Source organism: Cygnus atratus, chromosome 3 (genome assembly GCF_013377495.2).
Source record: "Cygnus atratus isolate AKBS03 ecotype Queensland, Australia chromosome 3, CAtr_DNAZoo_HiC_assembly, whole genome shotgun sequence".
Lineage (NCBI taxonomy): Eukaryota > Metazoa > Chordata > Aves > Anseriformes > Anatidae > Cygnus > Cygnus atratus.
This window is the reverse complement of record NC_066364.1, coordinates 88,542,530-88,563,290: the sequence shown is the minus strand read 5'-3', so window position 1 is coordinate 88,563,290 and position 20,761 is coordinate 88,542,530. Positions and strand designations below refer to the sequence as shown.

Genomic DNA, 20,761 nt, shown 5'->3' with positions numbered 1-20,761 from the left:
ACAGCTTCCAACTGCTGGCCAGGCATTCCTGCGGGGATTGCAAGCAGTCTGGGGGAATTTGGTTTCCTAAGTAATGCATGGGGGCTTCCAGCAACACAGGCAGGTGCATTTCCATAGGAGCCGATTGTTCCCAGCACTGTGGCGCAGGCTGAGTGGCACAGCAGACGCACCAGTTCCAGTAGAATAAGAATTAATCTTGGATTAAAACCTAATAAACAGCCTGACAGCTTGGAGCCACTGACCCAGGCAAAGCACATACGATAGAATTGTGGAGCAAGCTTCTTGTAAAGCCTTTGTTGTATATCTTGGTAAATAGGCTGTGATTTCCTGGAGTGCATCAGTCAGGTGGGCTAGGCAGCAGCGTAGCGTTGAGTGCCAATTCCGTGGGGAAAATTTCCCCATTGAGGAACTGCAGGTGCCTCACAGATGGCTGTTCTGGGGGTTTGGGAGGTTTTCCCTTTCTTGCTCCAAGGCAACTGGTCCAAATGCCATCTGTCTTACTTCACTGTAGCTAGTGAACTTAATGAGTCCATAGCCTTGGGTCATTTGGTTGTGGGCTGATCCAGAAGGCTTTGGGGTGATTGCTTGGTCAGCTTTTTTCTTCTCTGTGCTCTTGTAGCATGGAAAGGCACTGAGCCACTGCACTCCAACTGAAAATGCTTTTCATTGCTTGGGGATTCAAAGCAGCCTCCTCAAACCAGATCTTTGCTTAAAAAAATAAAAAACCTTTTAAGCTGCTTGTTTCTCTCTGTGTATTTTATCCCCTCCCAGAGCTCTGCTCTAACATTAAAGAGAAATGAGAAGCCATCTAATACTGCAAGCAGGTTGCATCCTGGAGGAAAGATCTGAGCTGGGCTGGTGGTTACAGTTGCAGTGGATAGTGGCAGAATTACTGTGCACGTAATGAGCTGGAACCCATCTGTGACCTGAGGCTGCAGGAGAAAGAGGAAGGAGAAGGTATCGGCACAGAAGGATACTTTAATCTTCATTGTGCCCCTCGAGGAGACCCAAGGCTGCTGTTTCCCATGCACCTTCTTATACGCAGACTTGGGCAGAAGAAGGCCAGCTTAACACCTTCCTGCCTTTCCCCTCTGTGGAACAGGCTCAGCCCTACCTGGCAGACAGACCCCTGTGATTTGCACCCGGCCAAGCCCAGACCCATGTGCTAATTTAGCTCACTGGGTTGTCACTTCAGATTAATTCCTGTCAGGGAGACTGTCTTTAATGAGAGTGGCCCTGTGCGATGCCTGAGTAATTGTGCGGCCGCTCTTTGTTTGTACTTTCATCCCCTCCATGTTGGATAAACATCCCCTGCTGTCCACAAAACTCATCTGGGCTCCAGAGCAGGCTGCCACTCGCCTCATCAGCCAGCCAGAGCGGCATTAATGAGAGCTGTGGCAGTGGGGAGCCGGGCTCACCGTGAGGGGAGGTGACAGGTAACAGAGCTGTTTGGACATATATAGGACAGGGGCGTTAGCAGGAATTTAATGATTGTGATTAGAGCAGAAGGTTAACTCTGCTGACGGCCATTGCAACCCAGCGGGATCGTCTTTACGCCGAGGCCCACGGGCTGCAGAACTGTATCGCTTCATTTCTACCTCCAAGTCATTCTTTTGCTCTCCTCGGAGCCCACTTCAGCAGCGTCTGTCAGCTGCTGGCTGCCTGGGGCCTCATTAGTGCATGGAGCCAGCTGCCCCTCCAAGGGCGTGCAGGACAGGGCAGGGCCAGCCCTCACACTCTCTTGTCACGTACCAAGCAGGGGTTGTGCGACTCGAGAGGGAGGACGAGTAAGCCGTACTCGAGGCCACATGCTTCTACATAAAGCTTTAGTGCAGAGCACTGTTAGCTCACACTACTGTTTTCCCCCCCTTCATGCACCACTGTAGCTTGATGAACCCGTGTAGGTGGTCCTTGACACATGACAAGCACAACCTAATGAAGCTGGATGTATCTTCCAATGCTTGTGAGCAACCCTGTGACAGAATCACGGAATCACAGAATGGTTTGGGTTGGAAGGGACCTTAAAGACCACCTGGTTCCACCCCCCTGCCATGGGCAGGGACACCTCCCACCAGACCAGGTTGCCCAAAGCCTCATCTAACCTGGCCTTGAACACCTCCAGGGATGGGGCATCCACAGCTTCTCAGGGCAGCCTGTGCCAGTGCCTCACCGCCCTCAGAGTAAAGAACTTCTTCCTAACGTCTAATCTAAACCTACCCTCATTTAGTTTAAAGGCATTACCTCTTGTCCTATAACTACACTCCCTGACAAAGAGTCCCTGCTCAGCTTTCCTGTAGGTCCCCTTTAGGTACTGACTGGAAGGCCACTATAAGGTCTCCCCAGAGCCTTCTCTTCTTTCTTCGGGGGAGCTTGCTCAAGGGCTACAGAAGAAGAAAGCTCTGCATAAGACAGGCAGGGGTGGCTGAACTTGTTTTGCAAACAAACAGGCTAACATGTTGCTGCCTCCCAGGGACTGCATGCTGTCTGGCCAGCGCTGCCATCACCAAGGTAACAAAGATGGGTCTGTGAATAGGCCTGTGTCCATAGCCCTCATCCCGAGGCTCCTGATGGCCCCATGATTCTCGTGGCCCCATCCTGCCTGTCCCCCCACTAGTGTTTTCAGGTGGGGGGCACTGCAGGAGCTGGGGAGGTGATGCAGTGAGGCTTTAGGAGAGCATAGCTAAAAAGCTCTCTGGGAAGTCCTTTTAAATCCTTTTCATACTAGAAGACAAGATTAAAGGATGGAGTTAGTTATGTTAGGTAAACTGGGGAGGGTGCCATCCTGCTCTGGATCAAAGGTGAGCTGTACAGCGCTCACCTGTGTTACCTGGAGGATGGGAAGCGCTTGTGATGCTGATTCCTCCAAGAAATCCTCCCTGCTGAGTGAAACTGAGAGTCTACTTAACTGGACAGCATGATTTGATATGCATAGACATAGACAGAGCACATGGAAAAGGGAAGTGCAAGCCCCTTTTCCTTTCTTCCTCCCTTCTACAGCATCGCTGTCCCAGCCTGAGGAAGAGGAGAGTGGTTTCTCACGAAGAAGCAGATAGTGCCCCTGGCTGCTTGTTAGATGCCGCATGGATCAAAAGATTTGTGGGGTGTGACAAAGGGCACATCCCTTTACCATTCATCATGTCACTGGATATGGTTTCTGCTGGGCCTGTCTCACTGGTGTTAGGACTGGGGACTGCAGTGACTTGGCCTTGCAATGTTTGCCCAGGACTGAATTTCAAAGCAGACCTTCTGTTGTGGGAAGGCTTGTAAGTCACACCTGCTGGAAAGCTTCTGTAGTCCTCTTTTCTTTTTTGCCTGCCCCGTCTGCCAGTTTGATGGCTGATCACAGGCTGCTGTCATATGGGACAAAGTCAAATCAACACAATTCCACCTACCTGCTGAGCTGCCCTCTCTAGCAGGAAGAGGTGTTTTTTCAGCTCTAACTCACCCGTCTCCCCAGCTGATGCTTTTTTTTTTTTTTCTTTTTTTTCCAACATTTGTGCAGGCACTGAGAATAGGCAGATTATATTTGTGCTCTCCAGCCAGTTGCCTTCAGTTATGCTAGTGGCGTACGTGATGCTGCAAGAAGTCAGCCCTGAGGGAGGTGGAAAAGGCTACAGAAGGAAGCCAGTGTGTCAGGGCAGTGTGTTTGGCAGATGGTTCAAAAAGCCATCACGATGCAAAGCCAGGGAAAGCGAGTGAAGGGAGAGGTGACACTGCCTTTTTAGGCTGTGAGAGGAGGAGAGGTTTGGGACGTGGTGGGACTGAGTGGCAGCCACACGCTGGAGGAAGGAGAGCTGGCTGGTCAATAGCATTTGATGGACAAGCTCTGCTTGAGTCTTAATGAGATTGTTATGAAGGACCTGGGGAGTAAAGCCATAACTGTACCGCAGGCAGCTGGGAGCAGAGAGGGCAGGATCCTGCCTCAGCTGTGTTCTCTCCTGCCTGTAAATGGGACACAGCATCAGTCATTGCAGCTGAGCCATCTCTCTTTTCACCCCCAGCAATCCACCATGGGGGATGCATCCACAAGAGCAGCTGCTAAAACAAGACCCTCTCTACCTGTGCTGGAATGAAAGGCTCCAGACCGGATGGATGTTAGGAGGGGGTGGGAAGCAAGAAGCTTTTTCCTCATTTCATATATGTATTCTTTATTGGCTAAGTCAGCAACAGTGGAGCTTCCACCCAGCGCAAATGGAGTTTCCTCCTGGCTCTTGCTTGCTGCAGGCAGAGGTGTCTGCCTGGCCATGGTTGTTGTCAGCTGGAGGGTCAGGGTGGCTCCTGCAAGGCTGGCCAGAGATGCTCAACACTGCCCTGAACAGCACAGATGGGTCAGGTGAGTTCAGTGGAAACACCTGGGAGCAGTGGGATGAGGTTTTCCCTAGGTCTGCCAAATATCTTCCAGTTCTGCTAGTGAGACTTCTCTTCCCACAAACAATGCCTAAGAAATGAATTTGCCTGACTAATTCTGTCTTTTTGCATTCACACATTGCTCTTCATTATGATTCATGGTTTTCTTGGTCCAGACATCATTTGCTATCAGTTAATTGGGGAAAAAATGGCAATATGAGCAGTGGCAAGTTAATCATGCCTCAGGCTCGTGTTACCATTTCTCCTCTCTGATTATACCAAGTAAAGTAACCTGTCCACAACTGGGTAGCCAAAGGCTTTACAACATGGCTTGCCATTCGAAAGGTGTGTTGCTGCTGAGATTTCATTTTAATATTCACTTTTCATAAGAACTGCTCCCAGTGCAATTCAAGCACTTGATTGGGCAAGAGAGAAAGCAGGATATTGTTTAGCTTTCCTGGTACAAGGGAATAATTAGAACAGTTTTCCCACTCTTAGGTCTGTTTGGAATAGTTACGGTGCCTGAGAAGAACAGTATGAATAATCTTGCTAGAAAGGCTCATATGCTCTTAAAACACATATAGTTACAAAAATCTCATCTATCTCTAGCTCCTAACACCACTGTTCAGTGCTCATTCAGGGTAAGGAGAATGTGAGAGAAGAGATAATCACATTCACCCAACCAATATACCCCCTCGTATCAGCCTTGCAGGCTTGCGATGTTGTTTTCACACCCTCGTGCTTGTTTGTATCTAGCAGGCTCTTGGCTTCTGTTTTACAAAACTGAGCACAGGATGAAAAATGCTTGCCAGGTCTCAAAGGTAGAAGTGAGTCCTTTGTCTGCATCTCTGGTCCACACTCCTTCAGTGGCTTCAAGGGGTACATGCCGGTTATCGAGTCTTTTTGAGAGTCCCTACTGATAGTCTGTGATGTAGCTTCCTCCCATTTACTCTGCTTGTCTGTTGTTGTCAGTAGTCAGTCCATGTTCCTCCTGCTGCTTTGGAGTATTTTCTTTACACACCTTCCTCTTCCCTATTCCCTCTCCTTATTTTCCACCTCTTCAGTCTATTGTTTCCATCTCCTTTTTTTTTTTTTCCTGGCTCTCGCTTCCTAGAGCATGTTGGAGATAAGCAGAGAAAGTGTGTGAAGGGGGAAGGGTTTGGAAGGGAGATGTAATCTCTCCCGTAGCTAGTGACAAACTGGCAGGAGTATGCACTAGGAGGATTTTTTGACCATGCTTCAGAAAGAAACAAAGCCTATGCAGTCTTGCTGCCAGTGCAGGCAGCATGGAGGAACGTGAAGGATTTTTATGGCTCTCCCTGCATATGCTGTGCTGTCTGCCCCTGCTTTACTAGAGGTAATACTGCAAATGCAATTGAGTTAGAGGTGGCCCATAGGCGCTGGGGTGATACCTGCCTGTATACCTTCTTTATGGGTACCAGACTCGAAAGCCCGGAGTCCCACACAAAGGCTGCTTCTGTTCCAGTAAGCAATAGCCCCATACTTTGTTAGCTGTTGTTTGTAAGGGTGAAGGTGCCCTAACAGTGTGCTCTGCCAGTGTCTAAAGGGGGCCTTGGAGGTGGCAATTCCTATTGGTTGCACAGGTCTCACTTGCTAAGTCTCAACCATATTATAGGCAATATGGCTCAGAGCTCAGCCTAACTGAAACTGGAACAATTTGGGCTGTGCACAGCCAGCTTGCTTTTACTTCTCAGGCCACAGGGACACCAACACAGGCTCCTTGCACAGACTGGGGAGCATGTGACTCTCCCTCCCTTCCCACCCCTCACCAAATCCAGGTGCTGTTTTACCCCTCTTCTCCTCCAGCTCCTGGGCTCCTCAGGACGCGCAGCCTTGCGATGCTCCACTAAGGCCACGGCTCATGATGTTGCCAGTCATGCTGTGCCTCAGTTAAGGCTTTTACTTTGTCTCCCTGACAGAGTGAAGATTAGGTCTGCTCTTCTTAGACCGGGGAACATATGCTAATAAAATACATATTGCTTTCTGATCAGCCCCTAATGAAAGACATTATTGAAGAGTGTGGAACAAGCACTTACAGTAATTCATGACAGCACCAATTTGGCTTCTCTGGGAAGCTGTAAACTGATGCTCTCGGCACCTAATGAGGATGGGCAGCTGATTGCCTGCGTGAGAGAAAGAGAGAGAGGCTGTCTTCTGGCTTGGATGGCTCCAGCTGTCCTCTGCAGCTACTGAAGGTCGCGGTTACTTCTCTCTTTGAAGCTAGGGATGTCTCAGCCCAGAAAGGGAGCCTTCTGCTAAGGACGGCCTGGGAAGAAAACCTTCCAGGACTCCTCATTTAGACTGAATAATGGATTTGCTTTGGCCACTCACGCTTGCTTAACCCCAGAGTCTGAACCTGTGTGCTTGACTGATGAACAACGTAGGCATGAATTTTGGTTCACTGGTGTGCTTGTCTAGCAGACGCCAATTTTGTTTGCAGTGTGATTATTTGCACTAGAAATTCCTAATAAGTATTGGTCATCAAGCAAGGAAAAGGAAATGAATCCATGTTTAAATTTATCCTAGAGCTTTAATTGATGCTGTTTATGCTTGATATCATTTCAGTTCAAGGTTGCGATGAAGTTCTAACCCAGGAACATGTTTCTATCCAATCTAACAGGCACAGGAAGTCTGATGAGAAATTGTAAGAAATGTCACAGCTACTGTAAGTCTCCATATCCAAACCAAACTTCTCCACTACCCCAAACTTACCTAAATAGCTTTTGCAGATGGCAGCTACCCTGCTGAGGGGGAAGACATCTTCACTGTGGCTCATAACTTGCAGTCAGATCAGAATCTCTTGTTAGATGTGTGCTGCTGAAATATGTGTGTGATACCCATTGGGAAGGTAATGACACCACAGTGAAAGATCAGGCTATTGTAAAGAAGATCTGGGAGACTGAAACCTACTTGAGTGGGTCAGGTGGGATGAAATGCAGCAGTACAAATACAAATGCAAGGTTGTGAATGTGGGAAGTGCTAGCAGAGGAATCTGCTACAATCTGGGAGCTCATCAGTGGGAAATGACTGACGTGGAGGCATGATGTGGGTGAATGAGCTGACTGCAGGGGGCTGCTGGTAAGAGGCAGGTGTGAGAAAGGGCAAATGCACTCCTACGTGAAGCCCGAGGTACCTCCAGGGAAGGTGGAGTGGAGCAACTGCATCCTATATGCAGGGCTGGGATACCCAGTGAGTGGGATCGTGCAGAAAAGGATTATAGAGTAGATCAGGGAAAGTGACAGTGTGTTATAAGAGGAAGCACAGAGTGCTCTGCTTGTTTAGCCTAGCAAAGCAAAGGGTGAAGGGGGGTGTGATTGCTGTCTATGAAAACAACAGAGGGTCAAGCAGCAGGGAGGGAAAAGGGCCATTTAAGCTAAAGGACAATACTGTCACAAGATCAACTGGGTGCAAGCTGCCTGTGAATAAATTCAGGCTGGAAATGAGATCATTAGGGTGGTCAGGCCCTGGAACAGCCATCCAGCTGGAGGAGCAGGCCAAATGGGAACGGCTTTTAAGATGGGATGTGATATGTTCATAAAACAAATGAGCAGAAGTAGCCCCTGTAGTGCCAGGGGACTGGACTCTGTGAGCCAGCACTGTACCTCCCCTGCTGAGTCCCTGAAGTTGGCTATGCTGTTCCCTTTCCTAAACTCCTGGAAGATAGGAGGATGTTGCCAGTGCAGAGGGGTTTTATCCCTCTGCCAAAATACAGAGAGCAAGAATCAAATCCCTAGTGTCCAAATGTAACATCAAAGAAAACCCGTCTTCCTCTGCTCTGTCCTGTGGTGCCAAGGTGATGTCAAAGACCAGATTCTCAATCCACTGCTGTGTGCCAGAAAGTGAATGGGAAGAAGTGGGAGTGAAGGATCAGTGGAAAATCCTGCAGCTTCATGTCCAGGAGAAGTTCCTAAATTCCCTGTCTCCGCCTTCCTCATGCCTCTGTTTTTGAGCATTTTTAATTTCTCTGTTCCCAAGGAATTTGCTATGATGTTATTTTCACCCATGGACCTAATCTCCTGGATTCTCCTTCTCTAGCAGTAGCCACTGGAGGATTAAATACCTTAATGCGAGAAGCTCTGTGTGGGGACAACTCTGCTCATTGTCCCAGCCCAACTTCTGTTCGTTTCAAGGCAAATGGAGCACCTGCAAATGCTCCTGTGGGTCTGGCCTTTGGGCAATTTGCTCAGTCTTTGACACTGTAATCGTAAATTCATAAATCCTGTCATCACCTTTTCCTTTTTTCCTTTTTTTTTTTTTTTTTTTTTTCCAAATCTTGAGAAGCCTGTGGCATCTAAACTCTTTAAAGTTACCTCTCTACAAGGGATTCTGTAGCTCTGGAGGTGCAGTTGGTGCAGAAATTGAGGGCAAGGCATGTCTGCTGTAGTAGCGTGGTGCTTTGCATTGCAGAGTCCCACATTCATCTCAGGAGTTGCCACCAGCACCATAAAAAAGCTCAATCCCTTCCAGTCCCAAGGACAGGGTGTCTGGGAGCATCTTTCCTGGCTGTCACCAGTTGAAGACCACAAGTGCTGCTAGTGTTATCGTGTTAAAACCAGTGGTGTGATTGTTCCTGGTGAGGTGCTCCCCTTGGAAGGGACGCCTGTGCTTCCTGCACACTGAGGCACCTCACAGACTCTGGTTGATGCACGCCCGCTCACCAGGGCAGTGGGTTCAAGACAGCCCTGCTCACTCCTGCTACCTCCACGTGCAGCAGCCAAATTGCCACTGCAGAGCAAGTACAAAAGCCACCTGATGCTCACAGCTGAGCAAGGAGGTGTGTGGTGGGGGCATGTGCATGCATGCCGGACACTGCGCTTGTCTGTTGTGCTCCCCTGTGGAGATGCACAGGGAGTGAAAATGAGAGCTGGTGTGAGACTGCCAGGTCACCCCGGCCCACCTTTATGTGTCCATCTCCTCTGCCTTCAGCCCACGTGGCTGGGGATGGGAGCCAGGGGGTTCCCCAGCTCCCCACGCCTGCAGTTAGCTGGGGGTGAGAGCACCAGTGGGCAGGCGGCCACCCCTTCTCGTTGGTGCTGAACGAAGGAGCAGCCACGGGAACTGGAAGGAGGCAGAGGAAAGACGGGAGAGAGGGTGAGTGTGTGGAGAAAGGATTTTGAGAGAAGATGCTGGAGAGCAGAGCTTGTGTGCTGAGCAGAGCTGTTGAAAAAGGGGGAAAAATAAGGAGAGATCAGCAGGAGTGAAGAGCAGTGCTGGGAAGCAGGATGCCTGCCAAGCGTCTCCTTTGCTCTGATCTGCTTGCTGGGGAATCTGCACGATTTTAGTGTACATTTTTCTAGCTGGTGTTTGCAACGATTCCCCAGGGCCCCATGCTGAAACAGGTTTCCTTTCTGATTTCAGTTTCTTCCCTAAACAAGCGTGCAGCTGCTTAGAGTGCAGCAGGCTGTGAGAGCATGTGCATGGCTGCTCCGGCCGCACCAAGTCCCAGCACATGTGGGTGATCGTGCTCTTGTGAATCCGTGGTGTGGCTTGTTGAGCAGCAGTGCAACATTAACTATTGATGGATGTGTTTGTTAATATGCTTAGGCTTTATTATATCTGCTAGCTGTTACATACCTGGCTTAAATGTCACTCAGTCTGAAAACGACATTCTTTGTTCCTTTAATAAACAGAAAGCCTAGGCATGGTGGTGCCGTACTTTGGACCTTTCTGCTGAGACGGTGTCCCAGCTGGGAACAAAATGTGGTGGCAGAGGTAGTGTTGCACCTCGCTTTTCTCTCTGAGGCTCTTGCTGTGTGTTCCTGGACTGTAAGCCAGCTCAGGGGACCACAGTGGCACAAGCCCTCTCTGTGGATCACAAACCAGTTCACAGGATAAGTCAGGGGACTGGGTGGACAAGACCTGCCAACAGGGTGTGATGGTGAGAAATGAGAATGGTCAGACCTAGTCTGCAATTCTGGGAGGCTTGACGGCTAAGTACACATGTGAGTGTTTGTGCGTGCTCTCCCTTGGTTGCCAATATTGCTTACAAGTGACGGGGAAAGGGACAGCTTGCATACTGTTTGTGTGAATACATATGCCCCACCTGGGGCTTATTTTGTCTTTTGTAAGGTGTTTCTAGCAAACCCGTGGTGCAAGAGCATTCCCACCTCTGCATCCTGTGTGATATTCACAGCCAGCTGGTAGAAACAGTGTGGGTTTGTTTGTTTTTTCTCTTCCCATCCCCTCCCTCTCATTATTTGAAATGGGAGGAGGTGGAGGCAGAAATGAAGCTGTGCGTTGTGCTGTGCTCTTGTTCTGGCCCTGCTGGCAGCATCCTGAGGCTGGTGATGAACGAGCTTGGTGTGTGAGATCCTCTACAGACGCTTCAGCATCTCTAATAAGGTGGCCAGCGTTTCACCATCCTCTGTGCCTGCCTCTGCTTTATTAACTGCACCGCATTAAGTTGGAGGACTGGGCCAGCGTGACCAGGAGGAAAGAGGCTGCAGAGGGGATGGAAGGAAGAAGATACCAGGGCAGCATGGTAGAAGAGCAGCAGTGGGAGATTGGAGCAAAGGATTGAAAATGGGTTCCAGCTGGACTGATGCACGCAGCTCTGCTGCTGGCAGTCAGGGAAGCAAAGGGTGTTTGGGGAGGGGGAGGCAGCGCCAGCCCTTGGCCCTAACGTTGCTCTCTACTGGACCTGTACTAGTCACTGCAAGCCCACACCAGCTCTGCACACGCAGGGCGAGCAGCTGGCTGGAGCTTTGCCCTTGTTCCCTCTTGCACTGATTTCATGCCTTTTAAACTGTGCTGAGCTCCAGTCTGTTCTCTCTCTCTGCCTTCACAAATCTTTCCTCCTATGCGCCTAGAGGAGGTGTGTCCAGTGCACCAGCTGTGCCTTGCCCATTGCCTGGAGATACAAGTCTCACCTGGGAGCAGGACAGTTGCAACCCATGGGGACATAGGTGCAGTTTTTCTTTTCTGATTTAGAGCCAAACCTATGCGGCAGCCAGGTATTTATTTGATTAAACCCACGTGCCCCTGCAGATAGACTTGACTGGGGAACCTAGAGTTTTGCAGTCCGGACTGGAGGCTGATTTCTCAGTGTCCTGAGTTAGGTGATGTGGGAGAGTACGTGATTTCACTTTGCTCCCAGAGGCTTCAGATACCCAAATTCCACATAACTCCCAGCTGAGGAGGAATTTGCACTGTCTGAACCTCACCCTCAGGCTTCTCTTCGATTCTCCATTTTGTTTCTCTTCTAAAGGTTATGTCTAGACGAGGGAAATGGCTTCTGACCCCCTCCTATTTGCTGGCTGCCTTCCCAGCGCCCAGGCCTCGAGGCAGTCTGCAAGGAGGAGGTGCTGCCAGCCCCCTGGTCCTGCTCTGCTCCCCAAAAGCCCCATGCCAGGAGCCATACCACTCCAGCCCCCTAATTCTAGCTTGTGCCCCCTCCTCACCTCCCAGGTAATTGGGGATCTGGTGCTAACAATCCCAGGTGAGATTGGAGCTGCCGAGAGCCGGCTCCGCTCTTGCTTGGCAGAGCAGCAGTGCAGCAGGCTGGCAGATGGAAGGGCTGGGCGGTAGGCATGCCAGTTGGATCAGCACCCAGCCTGCGTGCGTGCAGATGGGGCGTTGTTGATGCGAATGGATCCTGACAGTATCCCGGTGCCAAGTTCACGCTTGGTTCCCTGAGGCACTGCCCTGCTCCTGTCCACTGGGACTGATCCCAGGGAGGGACAGTGATGGGGGAAGGCACCGAAGTAGTTCCCAGTCCTCTGGCCCCTTTTTGCCAGGGGAGGAGGGTGCCAAAAGCAGTTCCTCTAGCAACTTGCATCCCGATTTGTTTAAGGCAGGTACAAAGCTGCTGTTCACTGTGAGAACCACAAGCAACCACAGGTCTCCAGGGGACCCTGGAGTACCATGACAGGATCTGGTCCAGCCCTGCCCTTCACTTGGGAGCTCCATCCATCCTGTGAGTAGATCAGCTCAAGTGAGGTGGTGGGTCCTGAGTGAGTCCTTTTTCCATGCTGGAAAAGAACGGGGCTCTGGCACTGTGAACTCTTCAGAGGCAGTCATTTCTTCTCAGTTTGAACTTAGAGTCACGTATGGTAGGGCTGGAGGCAGGCAGAGATGGGATTGCATGCGCTAGCTGTTCCTAGGTGCTCTGCCTGCATCCCTCCCCTGCCCTGCCTTGCTGACGGCCTCCACTCCTGCCATGCCCTCACTCTGTAGTCTTGCCTCACACTCTCCAAACTGATGGATTTGCTGTAAACCTTCCTCCCTGCATCCCTGCTTCAGTCCCATAACTGCAGACTTAATGATGATCCCTGGGCCCAGCTATCTGAAGAAATGCCTTTGCAATTAAACCTGTCAGCCTAGAGGATATACCAGTGGAAGGCCGAGTGTCTGGGAACTGAAGATAGGGCCATGGAAAGTCCTACCAGAGGTCTTATTACTAGGACCAGTGCCTCAACAACACAGCCAGACCAAATCTTGCCACAGGGATCTAGGCACTGCACAACAACAGGCAGGGAACTGTATCTTTACAATGCAATCTTTGTTCTTGTCCTTCCCCCGCCAAGCAAGCATGACTGTGGCAGGGAAGTTTTGCTGACACATAATTCGTCATTTTCAGTGGTGTTGATTTTGACAAGGATATTTTTCCCATATTTTTCTTGAAACATCCTTGCTGCCTTAGCACACCAAACATCTAGTAAGGTTCAGCTAGCATGGCTCGTCTCCTTCCTCGATGGGCTTTGGAGAAAGAGGGAGCCTGTTGGTGACTGCAAAGGATCACTGATTTGAACTAGACACCTTGCTCTGGTCTGCAGAGGCAGTGATGGTTAGGATTTAAAGGTGGATCCTATGAAAAGGTGATGAGGAAACATGGCAGCAGACAGGTCCCAGTGAGGCACCACATGAAATGCCACGGGGCCCAGGCAGCAAATGAATGAATGCTGCAGCAGTGACTTGGGTATCTTGGCAAAATGCCATGCTGCAGCAAGCGCAAGACCTTAGTGCACTGATGCAGGTGGGTCGGGTTCATTTCTCCCCTCTCGGAGCCATTGGTCTGGACATGGAGTTGCTCCAGGCCCGGAGTTCAAGTAGTACTCCCAGTCAGAAGGACCTGGATGCTTCTCTTCGGTGAAAGCTCAAGTTCCTGACCAATGCTCTGTACCAGGGCAGGGAATTTTAACCCAACTCGGCATGATGAACTCTCTGACAGACCAGGTGTACTTGCCTGTATACGAAGGGAAGAAACTAGGTGTTGGATGGCGAATAGGACCTCTCAGGTTTTTAATTTCAGGATCATCGTGACACTGTGTTCTCTTTCAATGCAGCTGGCTCAGAGAAGCACCATCCAAACCTTCATTCCTGTGCAGAAGATGGAGAAGGGCCTGCTGCTGGAGCACATCTTGCCCAACCTGAAAGTGCCTCAGAGCTACGAAGTTCGCCTGACGCCCATCACCAGCTTTGGGGCTGGGGACATGGCTGCCCGCATCATCCGGTACATGGAACGTAGGTGTCTCCTCCTCGGCCCTGGCTACAAGATCAGGCCTGAGCCTCTGGCAGTGGGTCAGGCCTATGGACACGGGCATGTGTACACATTGTCTCCTGTGACCCTCGGGTGGATCTGTGTGCTGTATAAAGGTTTGATGGCATGGTGCAGCCACGCAAGGCCACATTTTGGCTGCCGCCTTCAATGCAGAGAACCAGATAGAGACCTCTGAGGATAAATCTCTACTCGTTCTTCACTCAGCGGCTCCAACAAATGCTCTGCACTCTGTGGGCAGGAGAGCACCAAAACCCCAATCCCCAGTCAGGCCGTCCTGCAGTTTCCTGTAGCTCAGCGGTGTATTTTAGAGGATAGCCAGTGGATGTTATATATTAGCCACATGCCCATAAAAGTAAGAGGATTTCAAGGGGCTTCTTTCTTTCTAGATCTGAAAGAATTCATGTCCTTTCCTAACCAGCAACTACTAATCCTGTAGCTCTGTCCAACGCCCTGAATCCCAGATCATCACGTTGATAGACGTTGACCAGTATCCCAACAGCTCACAGCTCACCCCATTCTCACAACCTTGTGAGATCAAGATGATGTCTTGATTCCCCTCTGGACCTGTATTTTAGCAGAAAGTAGAGAGCCCCTTCCTGCTATGTTTGCCTGATTTCACAGAACCCTCTTGTCCTGGGGAGTCACTCCACATCAAGTATTTCTAAGATACTTGTTTCAGACTTCCACAGCATCTCAAACTACTTTGACGTCCCTCACAGATACCAAGCTTTAGCTGCCAGTGGGTGCTCCAGAAAGAAACTGCTTGGGATACCAGAACAGTTCCCCTGTGCAGTCCCATGATCACCACTTAGGTGGGATTTTCTTCTTCAGATTTGTTGCTGCTTGGATCAGTGAGCCAGCAGCTTGTTCCATCACCAAGGCAGACACCAAACACTGCTGTTTTGCAGGGGTGATTTTAGGAGATTTGTACATCTATGACCTTTCTTGATGTGTTTGTTTTATTTTCAGGCTTTGATTGTAATTTGTGATTTGAGGGAGTACAAGCTGTTCTGACTTGCTGTTTTTCCATTTTCTTTTCCAGCAATCAACTATCCCAACCCAACGGGTAAGCAACAAGACCTTTGTATTTATGTTCTGAATGTAATGCATGTTAGTCAAGTGCTCCAGCAGATCAGGCAAGCTGGAAAACAGCACTGACTTTGCAAAAATGTTTTTCCCCAAAAAAGCATGAAATTTCGTACAGTAATAATGCTTCCAATAAGTAATGCCATTTTTTTTTGTACCTTGAGTTATCACAAAGACATATGCCAGAGACATACCTCCCATTTACACCTGATATCTCTGTGACTGGGTAGGCTGTGAAATTGAACCCACCTTTCCCCTAATATTAGCAATCTGCATCGAGTAAACAGAATATTCTATGTCCTCCAAAATATCTGCATTTAATGTCTATAATCCCCATGTTCTTCTTGATTGTTCTTCTTGATTGGAAAGGGATTGTCAAGAGCTGCTTGACACCTCTGCAGGCTGGTATGGAGCAGTCTCCAGCTCAGATCTAGTTCCTCTCGCAAACTCTTTGAGCCTGGTTCCTATCTTCTTCCCCTCCAGTGTCATCTCTGTTTACTTGCTCATTTACCTTCCAGTCATTCCTGCCAAGACAGCCTGACATTTAGATGCAGGCCCATCCTTAGTGAGCACCAAGAGCTCCCATTGATTTTAAGAGCAGAATACACAACATCTCAGAATGGTGGTCTTTAACAAGAACACGATGGTTTCCATTGAGCATAGAAGAGGATTTCTAGCATGCTATAAGTAGTGGTGGAGTGACCTCCAGGGGATGAAACAAAGTTCCCGTGCTTTGATTGCTGGATATAAGCCCAGGCAAAACTCTTGGGTAGAGATGGGCAGATTCCTTGCTGGTGTTCCACAGAGCTCATTCCATGTAACTGTTCTTTTTTTTCCCATTTCCAGCTGCTGAGTAAAATGAAAAGAAGCTGAAACGGCATTCAGTCATGTTAGGTAGTATGTGTATAGGCAGGCAAGTGTTACTGATGTGCTGCAGAATACCAATGGGCAAGAGGAGGTGGGACTGGGCAGTAATAACCAGGAAATTGGGAGCAGGATTATCTTGTTAGGGCAGCCATGAGGCATTTGTTCACTCTCTGAGGATGATTTGATGCACCATACCCTACCTGAGAGCAGGAGCTTCTCACAGAGACAGAGGGAATTTGTAGCTGTAGTTTCTGGTTCTCTTTTCTTTGCTTTTCCCCACTTTCTGATCCTCCTCTAACATTCTCCAGAGGGAACTCACTTGGAAACCCTGAACGTATTGCCAGCGATCCACTCCAGAGTGTGTCCTTCAGCACTTGCTGGAGTAGGTGAGCATCCTGACTCGCTGGAGGAAGTGACAAAATCTGGCCTTTTGCCACTTGCTTTTACACTGCATATATCGCTGATAATGCCAGGGCAACTTCAGTCTAATTGTGTCAATTTCCTTGGGGTCTTTGTAAGCTGAGCCTTCAGACTGCTCATCTGGGATTGCTTTGGCAGCTTGACTGAGACGAGAAAGTTACATGAAATTTGTGCATGGCAGAGGAGTACTCAGCTACGTTTCTCTTTTCATGCAGTAAACCCAGCACTTAAGGTTTCTCCTCAATATGTTATCCAGCCTGTGCTGAACATTGGGACTGCTGGGCCAGTCATTAGGGTCTTGCCTCTGAGTTCACGCCTTGAGATTGACTGCCTTAAAACTGTATCCACCACACTTGTTTTCAGAGATGCCCCTTCCTTTCAGACCTGCTACCATTGCAAATATGAGTGCAAAGCCTCATAGCTCTGTCTCTGGGCCATGGCTCAGTTGCCAGCCTCTCAGCTCAGCATCATGGAAAGCCTTGCTACTGCCACTTTTTCCCACCACTTCCCTTCCTACCACCAGCCCCAGGGGAAGGGGTTGGGAGAGGATTGCAAAGGTATCCTCACACTAGGCTGCCCAGCCAAATTCTGGGAGCAAACATTGAGAGCTCTCAACTGAAAGGCAAAGATTGGATGATTAATGCCTCTGGCAGCCTGATCCAAGGGCATGCACAATGGTGATTAATTTACAAACTCTGAGAGTCACTTAATACAATTATTTCTTCATGTACTTTCTCTCCCAGCCTAATAAGATGTTAATGGCACTGGGGCAGGCATGCATGTGCCATGGTTACATAGCCAGGTGCTAGGGTTATAAAGCAGAAGCAATCTAAAACCAGAGGGAGTGAACAAAAGACACTGAAAATTTCACTTACCTAAAGGTTAGCAGTAAGACTGAATAACTCTTAAAAATCAGTTCATCTGGTTCTAGAAACCAGAATTTATCTTAAAAAACTTTCTTGGTGTTATCATATTTCTAAGGTATTGTCTTTAATATATCTTAGGATAACTGATCATTTTAATGTCATGTCTAAATTCCAGTGCTGGAGAATCTGTTCTGTCCTTCTTACCCTGACCCTGCAATTTCATTTGGACATAGCCTTCACTTTCTAACCCAAACACTGCAGTGCCACCAGTTCCTTGTATCACAATGGCAAATAGGATTGTACAGGCCATATTATCCCAGTGTGGTAGATGGGGATATTAAAGCACAGTGTTCTAGTGTGACCCAAACAGCTATTGTGTGGTGAAGCTTTCTTCCATTACTGGTTATAAATGCTTTAGAAACTTATCAAGGAAAATTTTGTTACATGCTGCTTCTTAAATCCCAGAGTACTTTGAGGTCACTATCCAGTTTGCATTGTCTTCATATTCTAGTTGGAAAAGTGATCTCCAGTGACGGGCTGTGGGTCACACTGAGGGTCTGTAACAGAGCTGAGGCTCGGATCGTGGTCCCCTGTGCTCCAAGCCAGTTTCAGCTGTCAGAGCACAGCTAAATGATGAAAGCAATTTTATTCGAATGAGCTTCCATCTGCTATTCACCCATAGTTTGCAGTTAGGATCATATTATTATTTTTTGTATGCATTCATCTGGCAGTCAGAATTTCAGGGCCAGGAATGGCTTCCCCCTAAGGACTTGAAATGAAAACCTCCATTATGTTTCTCAAGAAGGTAAAGCAATGAGAAATGCTAATAGCTGTGGCTGAGGGTCTCTCCCTTGGGAATGCAGGGAGGTGTCTGTAACCAGGAGCAAACATCTCTGCACTTTGAGCTGCTGCCACTGCAAAGCCTGCCAAGGAAATCTGTTTGGCGAAGACAGCACTAACTCCAGCCTTTGAGGAACCAGCTCCCTTGCTACTTCCACCTCGCCTCTAACAATCCAGAGAACAACTTCTGTGTTCAATATTTAAAGCCCCTGTTTAATTTTTAAACAGGAAGGTTCCTTTGCTCTGTGGTGCTGAGCCAGGATCCCTGGCAGATGGTGTGAGCCTGAAAGAAGGTTTGCTTCACACAGACAAGGTCAGCAGTTAGATCACTGCTGTGGCCTCTGAGACACAGCAGGTCATTGAAAGGTTTGCTTTTCAGATGGATCTGCCAGTTTTCTCCCAGTCAGCATTGCTGATACCATCCAGAGGTGACATACTGGTTGTGTCCCAAACCACACCGAACATACCCAAGTCATTCTGGGCATCTCCACTTCTAGCCTGGAGAAACAGCAGAGCTTCTGCCTCCCTGTGGTTTGTTTTAAACCAAAGGACCAGGAGTCAGAACACCTGGGTTCTGTTTCCAGCTTTAGAACTACCTGCTGTGACCTTAAATGTGTCTGCCTGTATTTTTGTGCATCTGTTTCCCCATGTGTAAAGCAAGAGATATATAAAGAGAGGCATTGCTGCTTCCTGGAGATATTGAGAAGCCTTGTTCATTAGCTGTTGCAAAGTGCCTTGAGATCCCAAGCCAAGCAGAGGCAACATGCTGTAATTAAACTCCCACACAGCAAAAGGTGTTGCAAGTAAGCCTGATCCTGCTGTGGTGCCCAGGGTCCTCCTCCACTTTGGTCTCTCTACTGGAAGCATTGCCTTCTGGAAATGGCTGCATCTGAGTGAGAGGAGAGGATGGAGTCAGGGCCCTGATTTGGCATTCAAGGAGCTAGGAGTCCATAGCATACTATGTCTTGTCCTGTGACAGGTGTCCCACATGCAGCAGTAAGAGCAGCCTCTTCCTACCATCTTCAAGCTTTCAGGTCCTCTTCCCATGGGTGTGTGGGACTTCTTATACAGCAGGCCATCATCTGGCACTTGTAAGCCAAGAACACTCTCCTTTTGTCTTGCAGAGATCTGTTTTTTCTCTCTCCCCACGCTGAGTCTTTTGATCATCCTCTCTCAGATCTCCACCTTGACTTGGGCTTTCTCCCTAGCCTACCTCTCCTTTGGTTTCTGTATTTTTTTCTTTGTGGGTTTGCTCTCTCTCAGTCAGTTGCTGGTCTGGCCTCTGTGTTACATATTTCAGCTCTGCTTTCTATCTGATATTCCCTGTTAAGAGAATTTTGTGCTGGGGAAAGATGTTACCTTCCTCCTCTGAAGGTCCACAAGCACAACAGGGTCAGAGGTGCAAACCCTCCCTGTCCCACAACCTTTGATTGCAAAAGGACAGTCACAGTGGATTCTGCTGTGTCAACTAATGCCATTGCAAGAGAAAACTTGTGTCTACTAACTGCAGCCAGCATCCTGTAAGCTGGAGCCACACAAATGTTTGTTTTCAGTCTAACAGAGACAAGCCAGGGGTGCTGGACCACCCCAGCAATATCAGAAAGCCTGTGGGCTCCAGCGCCTCCTCCGAGGACCTGTAGCGGGTGCCTGCTACAGCCACGAGCGCCCTCCTCTCAGCCACGAGGGCTGGGGAAGGACCCTTAGAAGCTGTTTTCTCACCCTTTTCCCCCTCCGTCTCCTTGTGCTGGGGATGATAGAGCCCCTCTGGCCTGTTTTATTGCCGGGCTTCAGCCCCTGCAGGCGTCTGCCCCATCCGATCCTGCCTGCAGCTCCAGCCGCCACGTGGCCCCCAGTGCCCAGCAGTGCACTGTGGAGCAGCGGCTAATTTGGATTAGGATGCTAATTAGAAATGAGCGGATTGAACGGAAAGCACTTAGCCAGGGTTAATCAGCAGTTAAGTGGACAGCCCAGCCAAGCTCCCTATGGCTGTGCTCAGCTCGCGGGAGCAGTGTTTCCTGCTGAGCTAGAAGAAAAACCAGCTGCCCTGATCCATGAACCAAGCCCTTGGTTTGCAGCAGTGTCCAGCCATTTCATGGGCCGTGGGAGGACGCTGCCTCCTCTGTTCTGGCTGCTTTGGTGGGGGAGCTAGGCAAAAGGGGGAACAATAACACAGAGCCCCAGGGTCCCTACCACAGGAGTCTGCATGCTTTTGATGTCTGTGTGGCAGACAGAAGTTTTCTTTCACAAACTGGGGGGGCTTTAGCTGTGAGGGAGGAGCTGGGAGGTGTAGCATCTCAGAGTCAAGGTGCTGTTCATTTCATGGCTGGTCTCTTCTCTCTGGTACAAGAAGGCAGTTTTTGGGGTGCATGGTAGGTGTGAGAAGCTCCACCATCACAACATACCATGTCTCAAGATTTTCACCCTGGTCTTGGAGGAAACTTCCCTTCCCCGTCCCATCATTGGCACCCAGCACATAGGTTGCCAACCCTGCTCTGTCCTACATGTCCTGCTAGAGTCACCCATGCTCAAACAGAAAGCCTGAGGCATCCTGCTCAGGAATCAGAGCAAACCACCACTGAGGACAGAGGAATGTAGGAGCCCAGGCAGGCATTCAGGCTTCTCTTCATCTGGCCATGATAGCAGGAACAGTGTGGGGGTAAACCCCAAGGAGATGAATCATGCATCGTCATGCCATGGATGAGCTTTCTAACAAATATTAAGACCTCAGCAAGAACATGGTTTTCTCTTCTGCGCATTCTTTAATGGATTTTAGTTACCTTATCTTCCAGTTTCATAGCACAAACTCTTGGCTCTA

The 20,761-nt window shown here is 49.1% G+C and overlaps 1 protein-coding gene across 1 annotated transcript in view; it reads left to right on the top strand.

Annotated features, from left to right (window-relative positions):
* Positions 1 to 20,761, top strand: part of MDGA1 (MAM domain containing glycosylphosphatidylinositol anchor 1) — a 134,940-nt gene that overhangs the window by 92,610 nt on the left and 21,569 nt on the right. Inside the window, exons 11-12 of the mRNA XM_035560656.2 lie at positions 13,653 to 13,830; positions 14,910 to 14,933. Coding sequence (XP_035416549.1) covers positions 13,653 to 13,830; positions 14,910 to 14,933 — 202 coding nt within the window. The remainder of the gene's footprint in view (positions 1 to 13,652; positions 13,831 to 14,909; positions 14,934 to 20,761) is intronic.